General features: G+C 38.2%; 1 protein-coding gene across 3 annotated transcripts in view; it reads right to left on the bottom strand.

The window, feature by feature from the left end:
- TFCP2 (transcription factor CP2) overlaps nt 1–13,545 on the bottom strand; it is a 47,179-nt gene extending 33,634 nt beyond the window's left edge. For all 3 annotated transcript variants that reach the window (XM_006202979.4, XM_006202980.4, XM_015238117.3), the window contains exon 1: nt 12,714–13,545. In XM_006202979.4, coding sequence (XP_006203041.1) covers nt 12,714–12,835 — 122 coding nt within the window. In that variant the 5' untranslated portion in view covers nt 12,836–13,545. The remainder of the gene's footprint in view (nt 1–12,713) is intronic.
- Between the last annotated feature and the right edge of the window lie 7,033 nt (nt 13,546–20,578).

Here is a 20,578-nt window from a genome sequence, read left to right as displayed (position 1 = left end):
GATGACAATCTATTGAATAAAGTAAGACTCTATGAGGCTACGTTGATAAAAATAAATAAGGAAAAGCTCCTTCTTACAGGAGAAAGCCAATTAACAAATTTAGAAGGAAAGACATAATTAGAAAATCATCATTTAGCAATCATTATAATAATAACTTATTAGAGCAAGAATCACCAATGAGTGCTAAAATTGGTAGGTAGAAGTTTGAAAACTAATTGGATATTTACATAGTCTCAAAGTATCTCCCCACAAGATATTTATTAATTACAAATGACAAAATAATAAATTTAAAATGGAGAAAATTGGCATACACCACCTTCACTAAATGGCCAAAGTTAACACTGCCAGTAATGGAACCCATCAATAGCATCTGCATCCTAATATGATACACAGGGAAGACCTCAGCATCACTTTTTAGGCACTACAACCCAAAGTGCATAAACTGTATCTAATCATGAGGAAATGACAAGCCCAAATTGAGGGATATACTACAAAATAACTGGCCTGTACTCATTAAATTGTCAACGTCATAAAAATACAAAGACAGACTCAGGAACTGTTCTAGACTAAAGGAGACAAGAGAACATGACAACTGAGTCAACACCTGATTGAGGATATTCTTCTGCTATAAAGGACATTATTGGGATAGTTGGAAAATGTAAATAAGTTCCATAGATTAGATAACAGTATTGTGTCAGTGTTAAGTTCCTGATTTTGATTATCATACTATGATTATGTAGGAGAATTTCTTGTTTCAAAAAAAGATACACTTTAGTACATCACATCTGCAACTTACTCCTAAACATTTAGCTCAGAAAAAAATAATTCTAGGTATGTGAAGAGAGATAAGGAGAAAGATAAAGTAAACTTAGTAAAATGTTAACATTTAAGGAATCTGGGTGAGAGGTATGCACAAATTCTTTGGACTATTTTTGCAAACCTTCCGCAAGTTTGAAATTATTTTTTACTTAAATGAACAAAATACACACACAAACAAAGTTTTCTGTGTATAGAATAGACTAGGCGGGGGGTGGTGAATGCAGAGTTAGAAGCAGGGTTGGACCAATTAAAAAGCTATTGCAGATTAAGGACAGAGGTCATGTAAGATAGCAGAGAAGGAAGCACTGGGAATTGGTCCTTTCACCAACACAACTATTGAGCTGGCAAGAAATACTTGAAGCAACTATTTTGAAACTCTGGAATCTAGTCCAAAACTTTCAGCATCTAAGGGAGTGCTTGATGAAGAAAGAGGCTGGTAAATTTTAATTTCAGCATTTGGCATAGCATCGATCATGCTCCAGCTCCCAGTCCCATGGCAGGCAGCACTGAGGACAATAGCCCAGGATCCTGTTACAGCTTGCTGATGCGATGGTGGGTAATAGGGATCTTGTTCTCCAAAAATCAAGATTATGTGTCTTGATCACTGCTTTTGATTGCTGAGGAGCTGGCAGAGGCTGGCCACCATTTTAACCCCCATGGCTAAAGTGTCTTCCCTAGCAGAGTGAGACAAGGGAATTTAAATAAACAGAATACTTTCTTTTTTTCCTTTTCTTTTCTTATTGGATGCAGGCATTTAAAGAGATTTTTGTCAAGTCACTACAGGGTGCAGTTAACAGAAGAGACTTAATATACAGCAAGGAATATACTCTTTGCAAAATTAGTTTGGAAAAGTCACTAAACAAATAGACAACTGCAGCTTTGCTCAAGTAACAACAGTAATCTCTAAGGAGGAAGTAGAATCTGATTTCCAGAGTTACCACATTACAATACTCAAAATGTCCAGTTGTCAACAAAAAATTACAAAGCATACAGGCATATGGTAAAAATGCTCAACATTTTTAGAGAAATTATTAGAGAAATGCAAATCAAAACCACAATGAGGTATCACCTCACACCAGCCAGAATGGCTATCATCAAAAAGGCTACAAATAGCAATTTTCCAATGAAGACATCAAATGGCCAATAGGCACGTGAAAAAATGCTCAATATTGCAAATTATCAGATAAATGCAAATCAAAACTACAATGAGATACCATCTCACACCAGTCAGAATGGCCATCATTAAAAAGTCCACAAATGATAAATGTTGGACAGGGTGTGGAGAAAAGGGAACCCTCCTACACCCATGTTGGGAATGTAAATTGGTGCAGTCACTATGGAAAACAGTATGGAGGTCCCCTCAAGAAACTAAAAGACTGAGCTACCATATGATCCAGCAATTCCACTCCCGGGCATATATCCAGAAAAGACAAAAACTCTAACTCGAAAAGAAATATGTACCCTGGTGTTCACAGCAGCACTATTTACAGCAGACAAGACATGGAAACAATCCAAGCACCCATCAACAGATGACTGGTTTAAGAAGATCTGGTGTGTATATATACAATGGAATATTAGTTGGCCATAGAGAAGAATGGAATATTGCCATTTGCAGCAACATAGATGGACCTAGAGAATATTATACTAAGTGAAGGAAGTCAGACAAAGACAAATATTATATGATACTATTTATATGTGGTATCTAAAAAAAATACAAACAAACTTCTATACAAAGCAGAAACAAACTCAGATAGAGAAAACCAATTTATGGTTACTTAAGAGGAAAGGGGAACCCAGGAATCCCACTCCTGGGCTTGTACCCAGAAGGAAATCTACTTCAGGATGACACCTGCACCCCAATGTTCATAGCAGCACTATTTACAATAGCCAAAACATGGAAACAACCTAAATGTCCATCAACAGGTGACTGGATAAAGAAGATGTGGTATATTTATACAATGGAATACTACTCAGCCATAAAAACCGACAACATAATGCCATTTGCAGCAACATGGATGATCCTAGAGAATGTCATTCTAAGTGAAGTAAGCCAGAAAGAGAAAGAAAAATACCATATGAGATCGCTCATATGTGGAATCTAAAAAACAAAAACAAAGCATAAATACAGGACAGAAATAGACTCATGGACAGAGAATACAGACTTGTGGTTACCGGGGGGGGTGGGTAGAGGGTGGGAAGGGATAGACTGGGATTTCAAAATTGTAGAATAGATAAACAAGATTACACTGTATAGCACAGGGAAATATACACAAAATGTTATGATAAGTCACAGAGAAAAAAATGTGACAATGAGTGTGTATATGTCCATGAATGACTGAAACATTGTGCTGAACAATGGAATTTGACACAACACTGTAAAATGATTATGAATCAATAAAAAATGTATAAAAAAAAAGAGGAAAGGGGAGATAGGATAAATTAGGAGCATGGGATTAACAAATACAAACTACTATACATAAAAGAGATAAGCAACAAGGATTTACTGTATAACACAGGAAACTATATTCAATATTTTGTAATAAACTATAATGGAAAATAATCTGAAAAAAAAAGACTGAATCACTTTGCTATACACCTAAAACTAACACAATACTGTAAATCAACTATACTTCAATTAAAAATTGAAAATTACAAAGCATACAAAGACACAGGGAAGTATGGCCCAGTCACAGGAAAAAGGAAATTTACAGAAACCATCCCTAAGCAAGCCCAGATGCTAGACTTACTAGACAATAATTTAACTGTTTTTTCCTATGCTCAAAGAGCTGAAGGAAAACATGGACAAATAACTAAAGGAAATAAGAACAACAATGTATGAACAAGTATGGAATAGCAATAGAAAGAAAGTATTAAAAGGACTCAAACACATTCTGGACAAAAAAGTACAGTAGCTGGAATTAAAAATTCACTAGAGGGGTTCAACATCGATCTGACCAAGCTGAAAAAAGAATCAGTGAACTTGAAGACAAGACAAGTGAAATTACTCAGGCTGAGGAGCACAAAGAAAAAAAGAAGAATGAACAGAGGCTAAAGGGGCTTATGGCACACCACCAAATGTACCAACATACATATTCTCTTCCCAGAAGAAGAGGGAGAGGAAAAGGCAAAAAAAAATTTTTTTTAAGAAATAACCATCAGAACAGTCCAAAGTAGTGAAAGATAAGAATCTATACACCCAAGAAGCTCAACAAACTTCAACGGGACAAATCCCAAGAGTTCTACATCAAGATACATTATATTCAAACTGTTGAAAAACAAAGACAATGAAAGAATATTCAAAGCAGCAGAAAGGAAGTAACTCGTAACATATGAGGGACCCTCAATGAGACAAACAACAAATATCTGGTCAGAAACCATGGAGACCAGAAGACAAGGGATGATATATTTAAAGTGCTGAAGGTAAAAACTATTAACCAAGAATTCTAAAATGCAGGCAAAATCAAGACATTCCTCAACAAAAGCTAAGGTAGTTCATCACTCCATGACCTGCCCTACAAGAAATGCTAAAGGGAATTGAAAGGGAAAGGCTGAAATGAAAGAATACTAGGTAGTAACTCAAAGTCATACAAAGAAATAAAGATCATTACAAAGGTTACATAGATAAATATATAGGGTAGTATATTGTATTTTTGGTAGGTAACTCCTTTTTTTGTTTCCTATATGATTAAAAGACAAATGCATAGAACAATAATTACAAATCTACAGTAATGGGCACACAATGCATAAAGATGTAATTTGTGACAAAAAATGTAATTTGTGACAATAACAACATAAAGAGGAGAAATGGAGTTGGACAGGAAGAGAATTAATATATGTTCTTTTTATTAATTGACATATAATTGACATTTATATTAGTTTCAGGTGTAAAACATAATGATTTGATATTCATATATATTACAAAATGATCACCACAGTAAGTTTAGTTTAATGTACACTCTTGAAGCTAAGTTGGCATCAATTCAAATTAGACTGCTATAAACTCAGGATATTAATTGTAATACCCACAGTAACCACTAAGAAAATAACTTTTAAAATACAAAAAAAGGAAATGAAGAGGAAATCAAAATGGTACAATAGAAAAAAGATCAAACACAAAAGAAGGCATACTGGAGGAACTGAGGAACAACAAAAAGGTATGACATACAGAAAACAAATAGCACAATGGCAGAAATAAGTCCTTCATTATCACTAATCACTCTAAGAACAAACAGACTATTAAAGACAGATTGGCAGAAAAGATGAAAGAAAAAGGCCAACCACATGCTGCTAACAAGACTCACTTTAGATATAACACACAATAGGGTAAAAACAAAAGAATGAAAGAGGATATTCCATACAAAAAGTAACCTAAAGAGAGGTGAAACAACTATACAAATATCAGACAAAACAGAACTTAATTCAAAACTTGTTACAAGAGACACAAAGAAGGACATTTTATACTGATGTAAAAGGCCAATCTATCAAGAAGATACATTAACTATGAACATGTACACACACAAACAACAGAGCCTCCAAATATAAGAATATAAGAATCTAAAACACTAACAGAATTGAAGAGATAAAGACATTTCTACTGTTGGTGACTTCAATACCCTACTTTAAATAATGAGTGGGACATCTAGACAGAAGATCAATAAGGTACTAGAAGATATGAACAACACTATAAACCAACTAGACCTAACAGACACATACAGAACACTCCACCGAACAACAGTAGAATACATAATTTTCTCACACAAGTACACATAAAATATTCTCTAGGATAAACCACGTGTTAGGCCATAAACTTATTCTCAATAAATTTAAAAAGATCAAAATCATACAAACTATCTTCTCTGACCACAATGGAAAGAAGCCAGAAATCAATAAAGGAAAACTGGAAAACTAGTAAATGCATGGAAATTAACATACTCTTAAACAACCAGTGGGCAAAAGAAGAAATCACTAGGGAAATTAAAAAATACTTTGAGACAAATGAAAATGAAATTGCAACATACCAAAACTTATGGGACACAATGAAAGCAGTACTTAAGGGGAAATTTATAGTTGCAAATGCCCACATAAAAAGGAAGAAAGACCTCAAATCAAATAATCTAACTTTATATCTTACAGGACTAGAAAAAGAGCAAACTAATGTAAAATTAGCATAAAGAAGGAATTAATAAAGATAAGCAGAGAAACATGAAATAGAGAATAAAAAATCAGTAGAGAATCAAAACCCAAAGTCAGTTCTTTAAAAAGATTAACAAAATTGAAAAACTTTTGGCTACACTGTCCAAGGAAAAAAGAGCAAAGATACAAATAAATAAAAAGTGAGAGTGGGATATAATTACCAATCTTAGAGAAATGAAAGGATTATATGAGAATACTATGAACAACTATATACACAAAAATTAGATAATTTATATTAAACAAGTTTCTAGAAACACACAAAGTACCAAAACTGACTCAAGAAGATATTAAAAAAAAAAAAACAACTCAATGGACCTAGTAACAAGGGATGGAATCAATAATCAAAAACCTCTCAACAAAGAAAAGTCTAGGACCAGATGACTTCATTGGTGAATTCTCCCAAGTATTTAAAGAATTAACAAAAATCTTACTCAAACTCTTCCAAAAAAAAAAAGAGAGAGAGAGAGAGAGACAGAGAAGAAAAGGGATACTTCCTAACATTCTGAAGCCAGCATTATCCTGATACCAAAGCCAGAAAAAAAAGATATAAAAACACTACAGACCAATATCCCTTATGAATAAAGACACAAAAATCCTTAATAAAATACCAGCAAACCAAATCCAATAGTACATTAGAATTATAAACTATGACCAAGTGGGATTTATCCCAGGCATGTAAGGATGGTTCAGAAAAGGAAATCAATCAGTGTAATCCCCACATGATCATCTCAGTAGAAAAGACACTGGACAAAATTTAACACCCTTTCACAGAAAAAAAAACAAAACAAAAAACATCTCTGAGTAAAAACTTGAAGACCTTATTATAAATGAAAAACAGCAGTCCTACTAGCATCCAAAAGAATAAAATATGTAGGCATAAATTTAACCAAGGATGTGAAAGACTCATACATTGAAAACTACAAAACATTGGTTAAAGAAATTAAAGATGACCTAAATAAATGGAAAGACATCCCATGTTCATGGGTTGATAAACCCAATATTGTTAAGATGGTAATACTCCCAAAACTATTTAAAGATTCACTGAAATCCCTAACAAAATTCCAGTGGCCTATTTTGCAGAAACAGAAAAGCTTATCTTCAGCTCTGTATGGAACTACAAGGGATCCTGAATAGCAAAAACAATAATAAAAAAGAAAAACAAAGTAAGAAAAACCGTATTTCCCAATTTCAGAACATATTACAAAACTACAGTAATCAAAACAATGTGGTACTGGGGGTGGGTATAGATCAGTGGTAGAGCACATGCTTAACATGCACAAGGTCCTAGGTTCAATCCCCAGTACCTCCATTAAAAAATTTTACTTTAAATAATAAATTTAAAAAAGACAACAACAGTGTGGTACTGGTAAAACAGATGTATTAATCAATGCAACAGAACTAAGAGTCCACAAATAAACCTTTACATCTATGGCCTCTTGATTTTCAGTAAGGATGTAAAGAACATTCATTGGGAAAAGAATGAGCAAATAGTTGGGACAACTGGATATCCACATGCAAACAAGTAAATCTGGATGCCTACCTCACAAAAATTAACTCAAAATGGATCAATGACCCAAATATAAGACCTTAAAATATAAGCTCTTAAAAGAAACCACAGGGTAAATCTTCAAGACCTTGGATTTGGCAATAGATTCTTAGAGCTGATACCAAAAGCATGAGCAACAAAAAGAATAAATTGGAGGCGCGGGTGTATAGCTCAGTGGTAGAGAGCATGCTTAGCATGCATGAGGTCCTGAGTTCAATCCAGTATCTCCATCAAGTAAATAAATAAATAAGTAAACCTGATTACCTCCCCCTTCAAAAAATAAATACCTAAATAAAATATTTTTTATAAAAAGAATTGGACTTTATCAAAATTAAACACTTTATGAATGAAAGGACATAATCAAGAATGTGAAGACAACCTGCAGAATGGGAGAAAATATCTGCAAACCATATAGCTGATAATGATCTAGCAACCAGAATATATAAAGAACTCTCACAGCTCAACAAAAAGACAACCCAATTTAAAACTGAGCAAAGGACTTGAATAGACACCTCTCCAAAGATACACAAATGGCCAACAAAGACGTGAAAAGATGTTCAACATCGTGATCATTAAGGAAATGCAAAATAAAACTACAATAAGACACTACTGCACACTCACTAGGATGCCTTTAATTTAAAAAAAAAGTGCTGGCTAGGATGTAGAGAAATATAAACCCTTGTACATTGATGGTGGGAATGTAAAGTGTTTCAGCTGCTGAGCAAAAAGCTTGGCAATTTTTGGGAAAGTTAAGCATATATTATAACCTATTAGAATGGCCAAAATCCAGAACAATGATACCACCAAATGCTGACAAGATGTGGAGAGACAGGAACCCTCAGTCATTGCTGGGAGCAATGACGACATCCCTTGTACTTACCCAAAGAAGATGAAAAGTATCTTCACACAAAAACCTGCACATAGATGTTTTTAACAGCTTTATTCATAACTGCCAAAACTTGGAAGCAACTAAGATGCCATTAGGTGAAGGGATAAACTGTGGTGCATACAATGAGATACTATTCAGTGCTTAAGAGAAGTGAGCTATCAAGCCATCAACAGACATGGAGGAATGTTAAATGCATATAACTAAGTGAAAGAAGACAATGTGAAATGGACTACAATTGTGTGATTCCATTTATATGACATTCTGCAAAAGGCAAGACTATGGAGACAGGAAAAAGATCAATGGTTGCAAGGGGTTGGGAGCAGGAGTGGGGGAGTGAATAGGCAGAGCACAGAGGATTTCTAGGGCAGTCAAAATACACTGTATGATACTGCAATGATGGATACATGTCATTATCTATTTGTTCAAACCTATAGGACATTCAATACCGAGAGTGAATCCTAAGGTAAACTATGGACTTGGGGAAATTATGATGTGTCAATGTAGGTTCATCAATGTAGGTACAGAGTGTGCACCATTCTGATGGGAGATGTTGATACTAGGAGAGGCTATGCATGTGTCATAGAGTCTGGAAATATATGGGAAATTTCTATACCTTCCTCTCAATATTGCTGTGAATCTAAAACTGCTCTAAAAAATACATTTTAAATTACAGAAAAAAAGAAAGTTAAGTATAGAATTACCAAATGGCTCAACAATTCTAATCCTAAGTATATACCCAAGGGAAATGAAAACATGTCTAGTACAGCATGGTGACTAGAGTTAACAATACTGTATTGCATATTTTATAGTTGCTAAGAGACTAAACCTTAAAAGTTCACATCACAAGAAAAAAAGAAATTTTGTAACTACATTTGGTGATGGATATTAACTAGACTTAATAATAATATATACAAATATCCAATCATATTGTCCACCTAAAACTCGTAAGTTATGTCAATTATACTTCAATAAAAGATGTCTATACCTGAATTTGTACACAAATGTTTATAAACATTTCCTTTATAAACATAATGCTGTTAGCATTATCCATAATAATCAAAAGGTGGAGAAAACCAAAATGTCCATCAATAGATGAATGGATAAACAAATTGTGATATATACATACAATGGCATATTATTCAGCCATAGAAAGGAATGAATTATTAAAGTACTGATAAATGCTACAATACAGATGAACCCTGAAAACATTATGTTGAGTGAAAGAAACTGGACACAAAAGGTCACACATTGTATGATTCCGCTTATGTGAGATCCAGAACAGGTAAATCCATAGACAGAACTAATATTAATGGTTACCAAGGATAGAAGGGAGCTGGGAAATGGGGAGCAACTGTTTGAAAAGTACAAGGTTTCCTTTTGGGGTGATGACAATGTTGTGGAACTAGATAGAGGTGGTGGTTGCACAACATTGTGAACATACTAAATGTCACTGAATTGTTTCCTTTAATATGGTTAATTTGATGTAATATGAATTCCACCTCAACTTTAAAAAATGAAAGGGAACATTTTTAGAAACAAAACAAAAAATTAATCTCCTTTTTCATAACAGCTTTATTGAGGTACAATTCATATACCATACAATTCACCCATTTAAAGTGTACAATTTTTTACTGTAGTCAGAGTTATGTAATCATCACCACAATTTAAAAACATTTTTATCACACTCCTGCCAAAAAAAACACCCAGTACCCATCAGCAGCCATTTCCCATTCCCTCCTCACCCACAGCTCTAGTCAACCACTAATCTACTTTCTGTCTCTATAGATTTGCCTATTCTGGATATTTCATAGAATTAGAACCATGTTATGCAGTCTTTTTGTGACTGGCTTCTTCCACTCAGCACGTTTTCAGGGAATTTCCTTTTTTTAAACTATAAAGTTTGTGCCATGTATTAAAATGTAAAGAAAAAAATAAGGACACTATTAAAGGACCACTTATGAAAAGAATAATTACTGAATACAATGGCAGATCAATAATCAAAAACAGAATTCCAGCTAAGGTAAATCTTTATAAAATGTAAACCAAAAGATTTATAAAAGCAAAACTATTATAAGATGCAGTAGAGATAAGCAAATTATGGTAAAACAAATATGTAAGGGAAAATATTTTACAAAAAAAAATCACTTGTCAAAGAGAACATCTTCCCTAAAAAAACTGTAGGAAAAGTGATCACAGGTCTAGTTAAAAGGACAAACAGGAAAAGCAAAGAATCATTGTCTTTGAGTATAAACACTCCACCAGTCAGTGTTTCTCAAAATGTGGTTCCTGGACTATGTGCATCAAAATTACCTAAGAACTTGTTTTTAAAAAATCAGATTTCTGGCCTGTACCCCAAATAACCACCAAAGATGAGACTATGGAAACTATTTTTTATAAGAACTTATAAGATGACTTTCATAGATACTAAATTTGAGAATTAATATCTAATTAACACAAACTAATGCAAATGATTAAATGTGTGTAAGAGAGGCGGAGGGTATTCTTCAGTGGTAGAGAGTGTGCTTAGTATGCACGATGTCCTGGGTTCAATCCCCAGTACCTCCATTAAAAAAATACTCATTAAAAAATAATAAATAAATAAAACTAATTATCTCCCCCCCCAAAAGATGTGTAAGAGACAAGAGAATTATGACAACAGCAAGATGCATGAAAAGAAAACACTACGTAAAATTTTTGTACATTGTGCTCTTGGGAAAACATAAAGTGATGTTTGAAAACTCTTGTGGGTTTGATGAAGGAAAAAAAATTCTAAATGTGTAAATATGCAAGGCATTCTACTAATACCTGTGAGGACCACTCAGGGTATGAGTAGGAAATCACTCATAAATGTAATAAGCAATCTCTCACATGATAGAGAGAGCACACAGTAGATGCCCAAGTGTTTGTTGATGATGTCAAACTATTTTTATAACAAGTACAGTTATAGTTAATTATCTCTATCCTAAACTCTGATAACCTAGACAAAACTAAACTTTTTGCGTTTGGTAATCATTACATGAACAACAGCATAAATCGTCAAATATTGTATCAGATACTGACATAAAGCTCATGGTCAGGATATTTACTTTCAGACCAAGTTAATCTCTATTTTTATAGTAAGACTTATGTAAACAAGGACAAACAAAATTAAGAGTTAAATTTCTCAAGACTAAGACCATTGCATGATAGAACTCAAATTTTCCTGAAAATCACTACAGTCTGTATTCAAGGATAGCTTTTATTATTCTAACTGTAAGCAAAGATTCCTGAAGATTAAGTATTAAGTTCTAACTCATAATTTTACTTCAGTGAGTAAAGTCCACTTTGGCTTAGCAGGGTTAAAGAAAGGAAGTTTACTTTTATAACTCTCAAGAGGATCTCACTATCAGAATGCAAAATTTGTCTACTTTCCTCGTAAAAGGCATCTTTTCCCTATAAACTCATAAACCTAATTAAAGTGCTAAGTTCTAAAGTCTCTGACTTATTTAGATTAAGCCTTATAATGCATTTGGAAATCCAATTATTTTCCATCGAACATTAGGATGCAGATGTTTCAGCATTTCCAGACATGGTTCTTCCATATCTTACAAATAAAACAAACTATACTGGGGAATAAAGTAGCTAATGAATGCAAATAAATTACATGGGAGGTTATATTGCTTTGAAAGGAGATATTTATTTATTTATTTATTACCAACATTTGGCTTGATACATGAAGGTCTAGAAGCATCTAAAAGTTCTTTTTGACACTTTTTCATTTCACAGTTTATGTTTCAAAAGTCAGAAATCCTAGAATTGTGTAAAGCCTTAAAACAGGTTAAGATACTGGTGTGTGGACTTCTTCACTAAGGTCACAAATTTCCTGCCAACAAGCAGTCAACCAATATTCATCATTAAGCCCCAACTCCCTAGACGTCTCACTCACGTTCAATGAGGCCTCTTCTTCACATAAGTCCAGTGCAACCTATCCCCTCCCACCCCGCCCACATACACACACAAACCGACAGTCTCCAAGTCACCCACGCTGGCACAACAGCCTCTCAGCCTTTATCTGGTTGCTAATCAAGAACCATTCTTCTTGACCCTGCCTACAATCTCTTTTTCCATTTCTACTACAATACTCACTATTTAAAACAGCAAAAGAAACAAGTTCCTTTTCCTTAACCGCTGGGAGCTTCTCTAACCCTATACACCTCTCCGCCCCCACCATTCTCTATCCTGCCTTTGTTATTCATAAGGTGCAGGGGCTGGGAAAATCTCACTCACCTCATGCTATAGGCACCAGCACCCAGTTCCTGGCCGATCCCGGACAGACTAGCATCAAAGTCCTGCACCAGCCCGGATTCAATCACCTCATCGGCCAGAGGCAGCTTCAGAGCCCAGGCCATCCTGGCTCCTTCCTTGCCTCAGGAGACACCGTTTCTTGTACAAAGGCGAGCAGTGTGATTCTACCCAACGTGGGTAAGACTGCAAGACTGTAGAAAACTCCAAACCAAGGTCTCCCAAGCAGTATCCACCAGCCACCCTCAAGCCCGACCCGCACTGCCCACACAACTAAGCTCCCGCACCCTTAGATCCTCGCTCTTGTCTGTCTACTCTGACTTCCAAAATCCCTCCCCCCAGCTCTCCGGAGCCGCGCGAGGGCCGTTTGGCTTAACTCTTCCAGACTGCCCAGAGACAACCCTGGACTCCTCGCACTCCCACGCTTTGGGCTCTCCCCTTGAGCTCCTGGTGGTCACTCGCTGCTTTCCAAACAGACCAGTAGCAGCTACCGGCTGCCTACCCCGCGCTTCCACGCCGCTTTCGCACCTTTTCCCCCCGCCCCTTTCTGCTGGAAGCCCCCTCCCTCCCAGGATCCGCTCTCTTTCCCCGCCAGGCCTCACTTCCGGTCAGCCCAAGATCACTTCCGGCCACCCCTTCTAAACTACACGGCTCTTAGAACCAAATCCAGGTTTGCGCTGAGCCGACTCTCAGCCCTCTGCAGCTCCCCATGGCATCGAAACACGGATGGAGAAAGCCCAGCACGGGTTTAAAACCCAGACTCGCCAGGCTCCCCCACCGCCCGGGGCCACGGCGCCAGCCAATCATGGAGCCCTCTTCGCCGATCCGGCGAACGTGACGTCACCCTGAGGTTTACCAATGAAGAAAGGCTTCACCGGCCTCGGCAGTGATGATTGGCTAGCTTCGCCACGGCTCCCCGCCCCCGGAGATGGGCTGGGCCATCTGTAAGAGGACCCGGCGTGCGTCAGGTGGCTGGTTTAAACGGCCCTTCTTGGAGCTGCCTGAGCCCTGCTGCCCCCTAAGTATTAACTCGGCACCCTGAGGCGCGGTTGGAGCCTTTGCTCTAGTCTTACTGAACCCACACCCAGCTCTGGTCGACTCTTGACTGTTACCCAAACGCTCTTAACACGCGGTTCTTTGCTCCTGAAATACCCTCTCCTTAAACTAAACTCTCGGAAAGTCAAGACTCAATTTAAGTCCTACTTCCCTTGATAATGTTTATCTTTCGCATTTTCCCTAATGCTTTTGAATAGGAAAGCATGAGATAGGTGAAAGTGATGTGGTTTTTAAAAGGTGGTCATCTGAAGATCGGGATTTGTGCTGGCTTCTTCACTTACTAGCTTGGTGACCAGAATAATCGCGTAATCTTACTGAGATTTAGCTTTCTCATATTTGAAAAATAGGGATAAACGTACCTACTCTATCTTCCTCCTTTGAGGGTTAAATAATAATGTCAGTTGTTTATTTAGCATCAGCTATATACAAGGAACTTTATTACATTATCGGTAATCCTTAAAACAATTGTAACTAGAATTACAATTCTAAAGACAAAAATTAATAACCTCAATTTTACCAATAAGGAGAGAAGGCTAAGCGCTTAAATTGGTTAAACTGAACTGCCAACTTCAGAGCCTATTCCAAACCCTGACATTTTCCACTACAGGACATTGCCTATATGTGTTTCATTTTTGCATTTCGTTATTTAATTTTTACAGTGTCTTGAAATAGCTAGCTAGCTAGATATAAATAGATAGCTGCCTTTTTCACTAGACTATGATCTCCTAAAGAATAGAGAATGACCCTATTGGTTAGGCTTGTGTTCTAAGCATCTCCTAATATGGTTCCTGCATTCAATGGGACTTTTTAAAAATGCCTATTGAATTACAAAAGAAAAGGAAAAAGATTAACATGAAGTTGACAACACATCCCCAGTTTCAGCCAGGGTCTTACCTCTTTGAGGGTTCTGGCTTATCCATCTTCTTACCTTAATAAGCCAGGCATCCAAGTCTCGGTTCATTCCCTAGACATTCAACATCAAGACATTCAAGTCATTTCTTTTCCCCTTGAGCCAATTTTATCTCAAAACTTATGCATGTGGGTAAAGGAATGAGTCTTGGGCTCAGAGACCAAAAGAGAAATGTCATATTCAAAATCCTTTATAAACAAGCCTTGTATCCAGAGTATTTTTAAACACCAATTAGGTAAAACCAAGCCTTGTTTGAACAACAGCACCACTAGATGCATAATCTTGGGCAAGTAACTTTACATTTCTGGGCCTCAGCATTAATCCTTAAATTAGTGAAAATAATAGCTCCTACTAAAATTGTTGTGAGGATTGAAAGAAATACCAAGATGCCACATAAGTAGTAATTATTCGGTACATGTTAGCTCCAGTCTCCCACTAGCCCATTTCTGTTTCTCTATTAAGACTAGGTTGGTATTATTATCCTGTTTAAAAACATTAGCTTACCTTGTTTGCTATGCTATGCTTTTAATAGCACTTTAATATATATAGTCTCATTTAATCCTCATAAATTTTTTATTTTATTTTTTTAATATGAGGAAACTGAGATTCAAAAGGACAGAGTGATTAAGCAGACTACGGCCTCTTTAGAAATTATCCTGAAAATTATTCTGATTCAGCAACTCCACTCTACATATATAACCTAGAGAACTCTTGCACATATATACAAGGAGACTTGTATGAGAATGTTCATGGCAGCACTATTTATAGCAGCAAAACAGAACAAAACAAATGTCCTCCAATGAGAGAAAGGATAAACTGGAGTATAATAGATTATTATACAGCAGTGAAAATGAATACAGCTACACTCAGACACATGAATAAATCAAGCTTAGAATTATGAGGGAAATGCAGAGTGCTCATACAGTGTAACATCACCTCATAAGGCTCAAAACCATCAAAACTGAGCAATACATCATTTACGGAAATATATGTATACATTCCTTTTAAAAGGAAAGAAATGTTAAGTACAACCCTAAATGGTCACATCTAAGGAAAGGCAGCAGGGTGAGCTAGGGGAGGGACTCAAAAGTAGCTTTAACCATGGTAATAGTTTACTTAAGCTGAGTTGTAGGTTCATGGGTACTTGTTTCATCATCATGCTTCATAACTTACCAAAAAAAAAAAGTTTTCTCATATACGTAACAAATATTACATAAATTAGCAGCTGAGCCAGGAACTACAGTCCTGGTCCCTGATTCACATAGCTGGGCTTTTTCTGCAGTGATGCCTCCCTGATGGTGGTACAGTCCTAGGGTCTGACAGATTCAGAGCAAATAATAGCTAATAATAATGACAGGCTCCTATTTACTGAGCCCTTCCTAGGTGCCAAGCCCTGACTAGGTGCTTTGTGTATACTATCTCATTTCATCTTCGCATCACACCTGTAAGGAAGGTACCATTTTTAGACTCATTTCATAGATAAGGAAACTGAGGCTTAGAAGAATTAATTGACTTGTCCAGGGTCACCCAGCTTGAGAGTGGTGAAGCCTGGCTGATTGACCTCGCAGTCTGGACATCTAACCATTGTGCCACAGCATCTCTGTGGATGGTTACAACCTCAAAAAATCTGCTTTCCACCTCCTTGTCCTTTCAGGGCTGAATTTTGAAGCTTGTGGAGGGGAGAATATTGAATTTTCAGAAAATTGTTCCCATGAAAGAACATTGGATGAAGCATGTTTTTTCATCCACAGAAAAACAGTTCAAAGGGAATAGATTTAAAATAAAACATATTAATGTTTGGAAGAGATAACCAGATCCAGGAATCTCATGGAGCCCTATCCCTGGAAAATATTTAGAAAAAGACAGACATGTACTCCTTGGAAAGGTTTGAGCCTAAGTTTTAATTCTGAACCCATACCAAGATTTCATAAAGGTCCTCTGTACCATTTATTAATTCTAAAACAGGTGAAATGAAAGATGACTCCTAAGGCTTGGCCCCTCCCAACTGGAATACGGATCAGCTTTGAGATTTAGGTCCTTGAGCCCAAGGTCCCCTTAGAGGAGAAGACCTTAGACAGACTTGTTTATCCCTGGAATTCTGTGACTGCGGGGAGTGGACTTTTTCCCTCCTGTCCCTTCCCCGATGTAACTAAGTGTGAAATTGGAGTGCCAGGGCTGGAAATGAATTCCAGGAGCAGCCCTGTGGGTGCTGCCTCCAAGAAAATATCACCAGGTAGTCTCCTGGAAATCCACATCTGTCAATAGACCAAAGTTCTGTCCCCATAAATTCATCCCACAACAAAAATCATGGTTCCTATTAGACATAATAAATATAACTGATTAACCAGAGCACCTGTGGCACAGAGCTCAACATTCAGGATCCTGGACCACTGGGTTCTTTGTAAAGGATTCATTCCCCTAGATGAGGTCCTGGAACTAGACAGTGTTTAGATGGAACATAGTAGGACCTACCCTGGTGGGTGGAAACATGTGGAAATCCTACCAAAAAGATCAGGTTGTATAGCTACCCCCAGGTCCTACACTCTATGGGGTAAGGCTGAACACATAGGCTTTAGTGATGGCCCACCTTCGTTTAAGACTTGGTTCTGCTGCTCACAAACAAAGCAACCCTGAGTAGATTCCTCATCTTCTCTCTGGCTCAATTCCTTATCTGTAAATTGGGTATACTAATAGTTCTTACTTTATAGAATTATGATGAGAATTAACTGAAGTAATGCATGCTAAGTGCTGTAAGAGTGCCTAGCATACAGTCAGTGATCAGTCAGGGTTAGCTATTATTACAGTTGACGAAAAGGCAGTCCTAGCACCTGTCCTGCCCACCTCTTAAAACAAGTCAATTCTCTCAGAGGCTCGAGGGCTCAAGCTCCCTGGAGGATCAACACCTATTATCATCTCCTAGGCTTCCCTTCATATTCATTTAAGAAAATCAGTCATGACTGCTGAGTTCCCGACTCAGTCACTCAGTATTTTCTTCCAGATACAGGAAGGAACTGCTATCCAAGCAGACTTTTTTTTTTTAACCCAGGACCTCGAGTATGCTAAGCATGCGCTCTGTCACGGAGCTATACGCCACCACCACCAATCTGCAAGCAGACTTTTTTGAGGAACTAACCATCTAGCTTTAACTCTTTACATCTTCCAATGTTCCAGGCAGGGAGGCTTTGAAGCCCAGTCTGGCTTCTTTGATGGACCCTGCAGTTGAGAGAAAAGGCATCTGAAGTGGAGGGTGGTCTTTTGGGACTGAATCCTTCATCTGTGGAATGTGATGCCATCTCAGGATAGATAATGTCAGAATTTAACTGTTTTCAGACATACTGCTAGTGTCTGAAATTGCTTGTTGGTGTGGGGAAGTGAGTACACGCACGCACACGCACAGATACAGACACGTGTTGGAATTAGATACAGGAGCCCCAGAGAACATCTCAGACTTCGGAATAGAAATTGCAATCTCTCCACAAAACCACCCCTCTTCCTTTAAAGCCTTCTTGGGCCAGTTGCCAGGAACCACGCTCAACTGGTCTGATCCAGAGAGAGCAGCTTCCACTGGGGCCCTTCTGCTGGGAGCTGTTGGGAACTGCATCAGGGCCAGCTACTGCCCAGAGTCCACTTGCTCTCACTTATCATAGTCTAAACCTTGCAGAGCTATGCAGAATGCTCTGTACCTGCTTGCTACTAGTAGCTTGAAGTCACGGACTAAGCTCTTATTATTTCCTTGAAAAGAGAGGGTAGAAAATGCATTTAATCATCCATCTGGTATTTGTCAAGCTTCTGCTTTGTGCCCTTGGCCTGGGTTCTAAGGAGTCACAGCCTAGTGTGGACAGCTAACATTAAGGCTGTGAGTTCTATGCAAAGGTACGTGCTGGCTTCTGTTTCATTTTTTACCCCATTATTTCAGAGAGCTGTAAAGCTTTTCTGATCCCTAAGCCTTACACTAGAATCTTAGATATCTGAGATACCTATTGTCCCTTGAGTGGAGGTGGGGTGTTGGAGCATTATCTAGAACCCAGCACAGATGTTATGCTGTACACCAGAGATTGACACATTGTAGCTGACTATACTTCAATTAATTTTTTTTAATTTTTAAAAAATAAATTAAAAAAAAATAGAATCCAGCACAGTTCCTGGCTCAGGAATGCAGGTTGGATGGAATCAGAGGTGATGCCTTGTTCTCACAAGTTCAGATTATGTAGCCCAGACCTTATCAGTATCAGGTAGGGGGAGGGGGGAGGAGGGAGGACAGCAAGAGAGCATGGCATGAACCCTACTCATAGGAGGCAGATGAGCAGAGGGAGAGACTCTTTTTACAGCCATGCTCTCCACCTCTGAGCTCAAGTGGTGTGGCTGCCCATGACCTCTGAAGGCCTGGGAAAGAGAACAAATGAAGACCCACTTAACCATATATCTTAAGTTTTATAAAGCGTAAATCCAGCTGATTGTGAAAGTTCTAGCCCGCTGTCATGATAAGCATAGCTTCACAATGCCCCGGGAGGCCAGGTTTGAACTGGGACTTACAGGACTCCCCAGGGCACTGACCCTCGTGCTCTTGCAGTGGGACTGTCCAGGCTACAAGCTCTGACAGCAAAGGCAGCTCCTGCCCTGGTCTCTGACACGGATTCTCTTACATCACCCCAAGAAGTAAAAGAGAAACAAGCAGACCAGTACAAAAGAAAAAATACTGTTTATTCCACACAACTACATCAAGTGCTTCTCCCCCTCCCTCCACTCCCCACCCCTTACTCCAGCTCTCAGCGGACTTTGTCCCGTGTCTGCAGTCAGAACCTCAGTGTCAGAGCCTGGCCTATGAGACAGGAAGGGAATCTAGGCATAGGAAGGTGATAGGATTTTTAAGGACACAAGAACATCAGGTCTCTCTTTCCAAATTCAAACGTGTTCCTCAATCCATTTGGCCGAATTTTTTCTCTGGCTACCCCCACCTCCCCTGGATAAGATGCCATGATTAGTGCAGGGTCATAGGCCCCAGCTGATTCATTAAGCCGTAGGAAGTTTTAAAACAAAAACAAGCAAAACCACATGCAAACAGTTGAGTCATGTGTGCCCTTTCTCCTGCCTTTCCAAGGTAAAGGAGCCACTGAGCTCTTGCTTGTAACCAGAAAGGGGCTTTCAAAACAAATTTGGTATCAACTCCCTTCCAAGCCTGATGCTACTCCAAACAAAAACAAAAACAAAACAAAAAATCCACCTCAGGGCCATAGCTGCTGCCTGGGGGGCCCTACGATGGGGGAACAAGAGCAGAGATCAGGTCGGTGGCAATTCAGGGACACCCTGCACCCCGTTGCTTGGGGAATTCGACCTGCAAACATTCTGCCCCTGGAATTGTTCCTCTGAGAGACCAACCCATCCTTCCAGCAGAGAAGGAAATGGTTTAGTCCTAGCTCAGCCTTGGGAAGACAGATTGAGCTGCAGGAGGAGCTGAGAAAGCATGGCCAGGACTAATTTAGAGCAGCAGCTCATCAGCTTCTTCCCGCCATGACACAGGACAGACGTTGTCCTTCAGCGTATCCACTGCTATCGACACGCCCGGGATTACATGCTCCTCCCAGGGCACCGGCCACTATCTGCTTATCTCTCCCGAAAAAGGCAACATACCTGAACACAAGGGTTTGAAGGTAAAAACTTGTCTCTCTAATTAGTTGAACTGAGTCATTGAATCCTTTACAAACTCTGGTCCTCGAACTATTCTTACTGAAAACTTGTTTACAACATCCCTCTCAAGTGAGCTCATCATCTTACTGAGACTGAACTTGAGTGTGAAACCTCCACATTGTCTCCTGGGAGGCTGAGGCAGGCGAGGTGCCCACCTGCTTCCTCACCCGTGTGTGCGTGTGTGTGTGGCAATCTGACA

The sequence above is a fragment of the Vicugna pacos genome, chromosome 12, assembly GCF_048564905.1.
Source record: "Vicugna pacos chromosome 12, VicPac4, whole genome shotgun sequence".
Taxonomy (NCBI): Eukaryota; Metazoa; Chordata; class Mammalia; order Artiodactyla; family Camelidae; genus Vicugna; species Vicugna pacos.
This window is presented reverse-complemented; position numbering and strand designations above follow the sequence as displayed.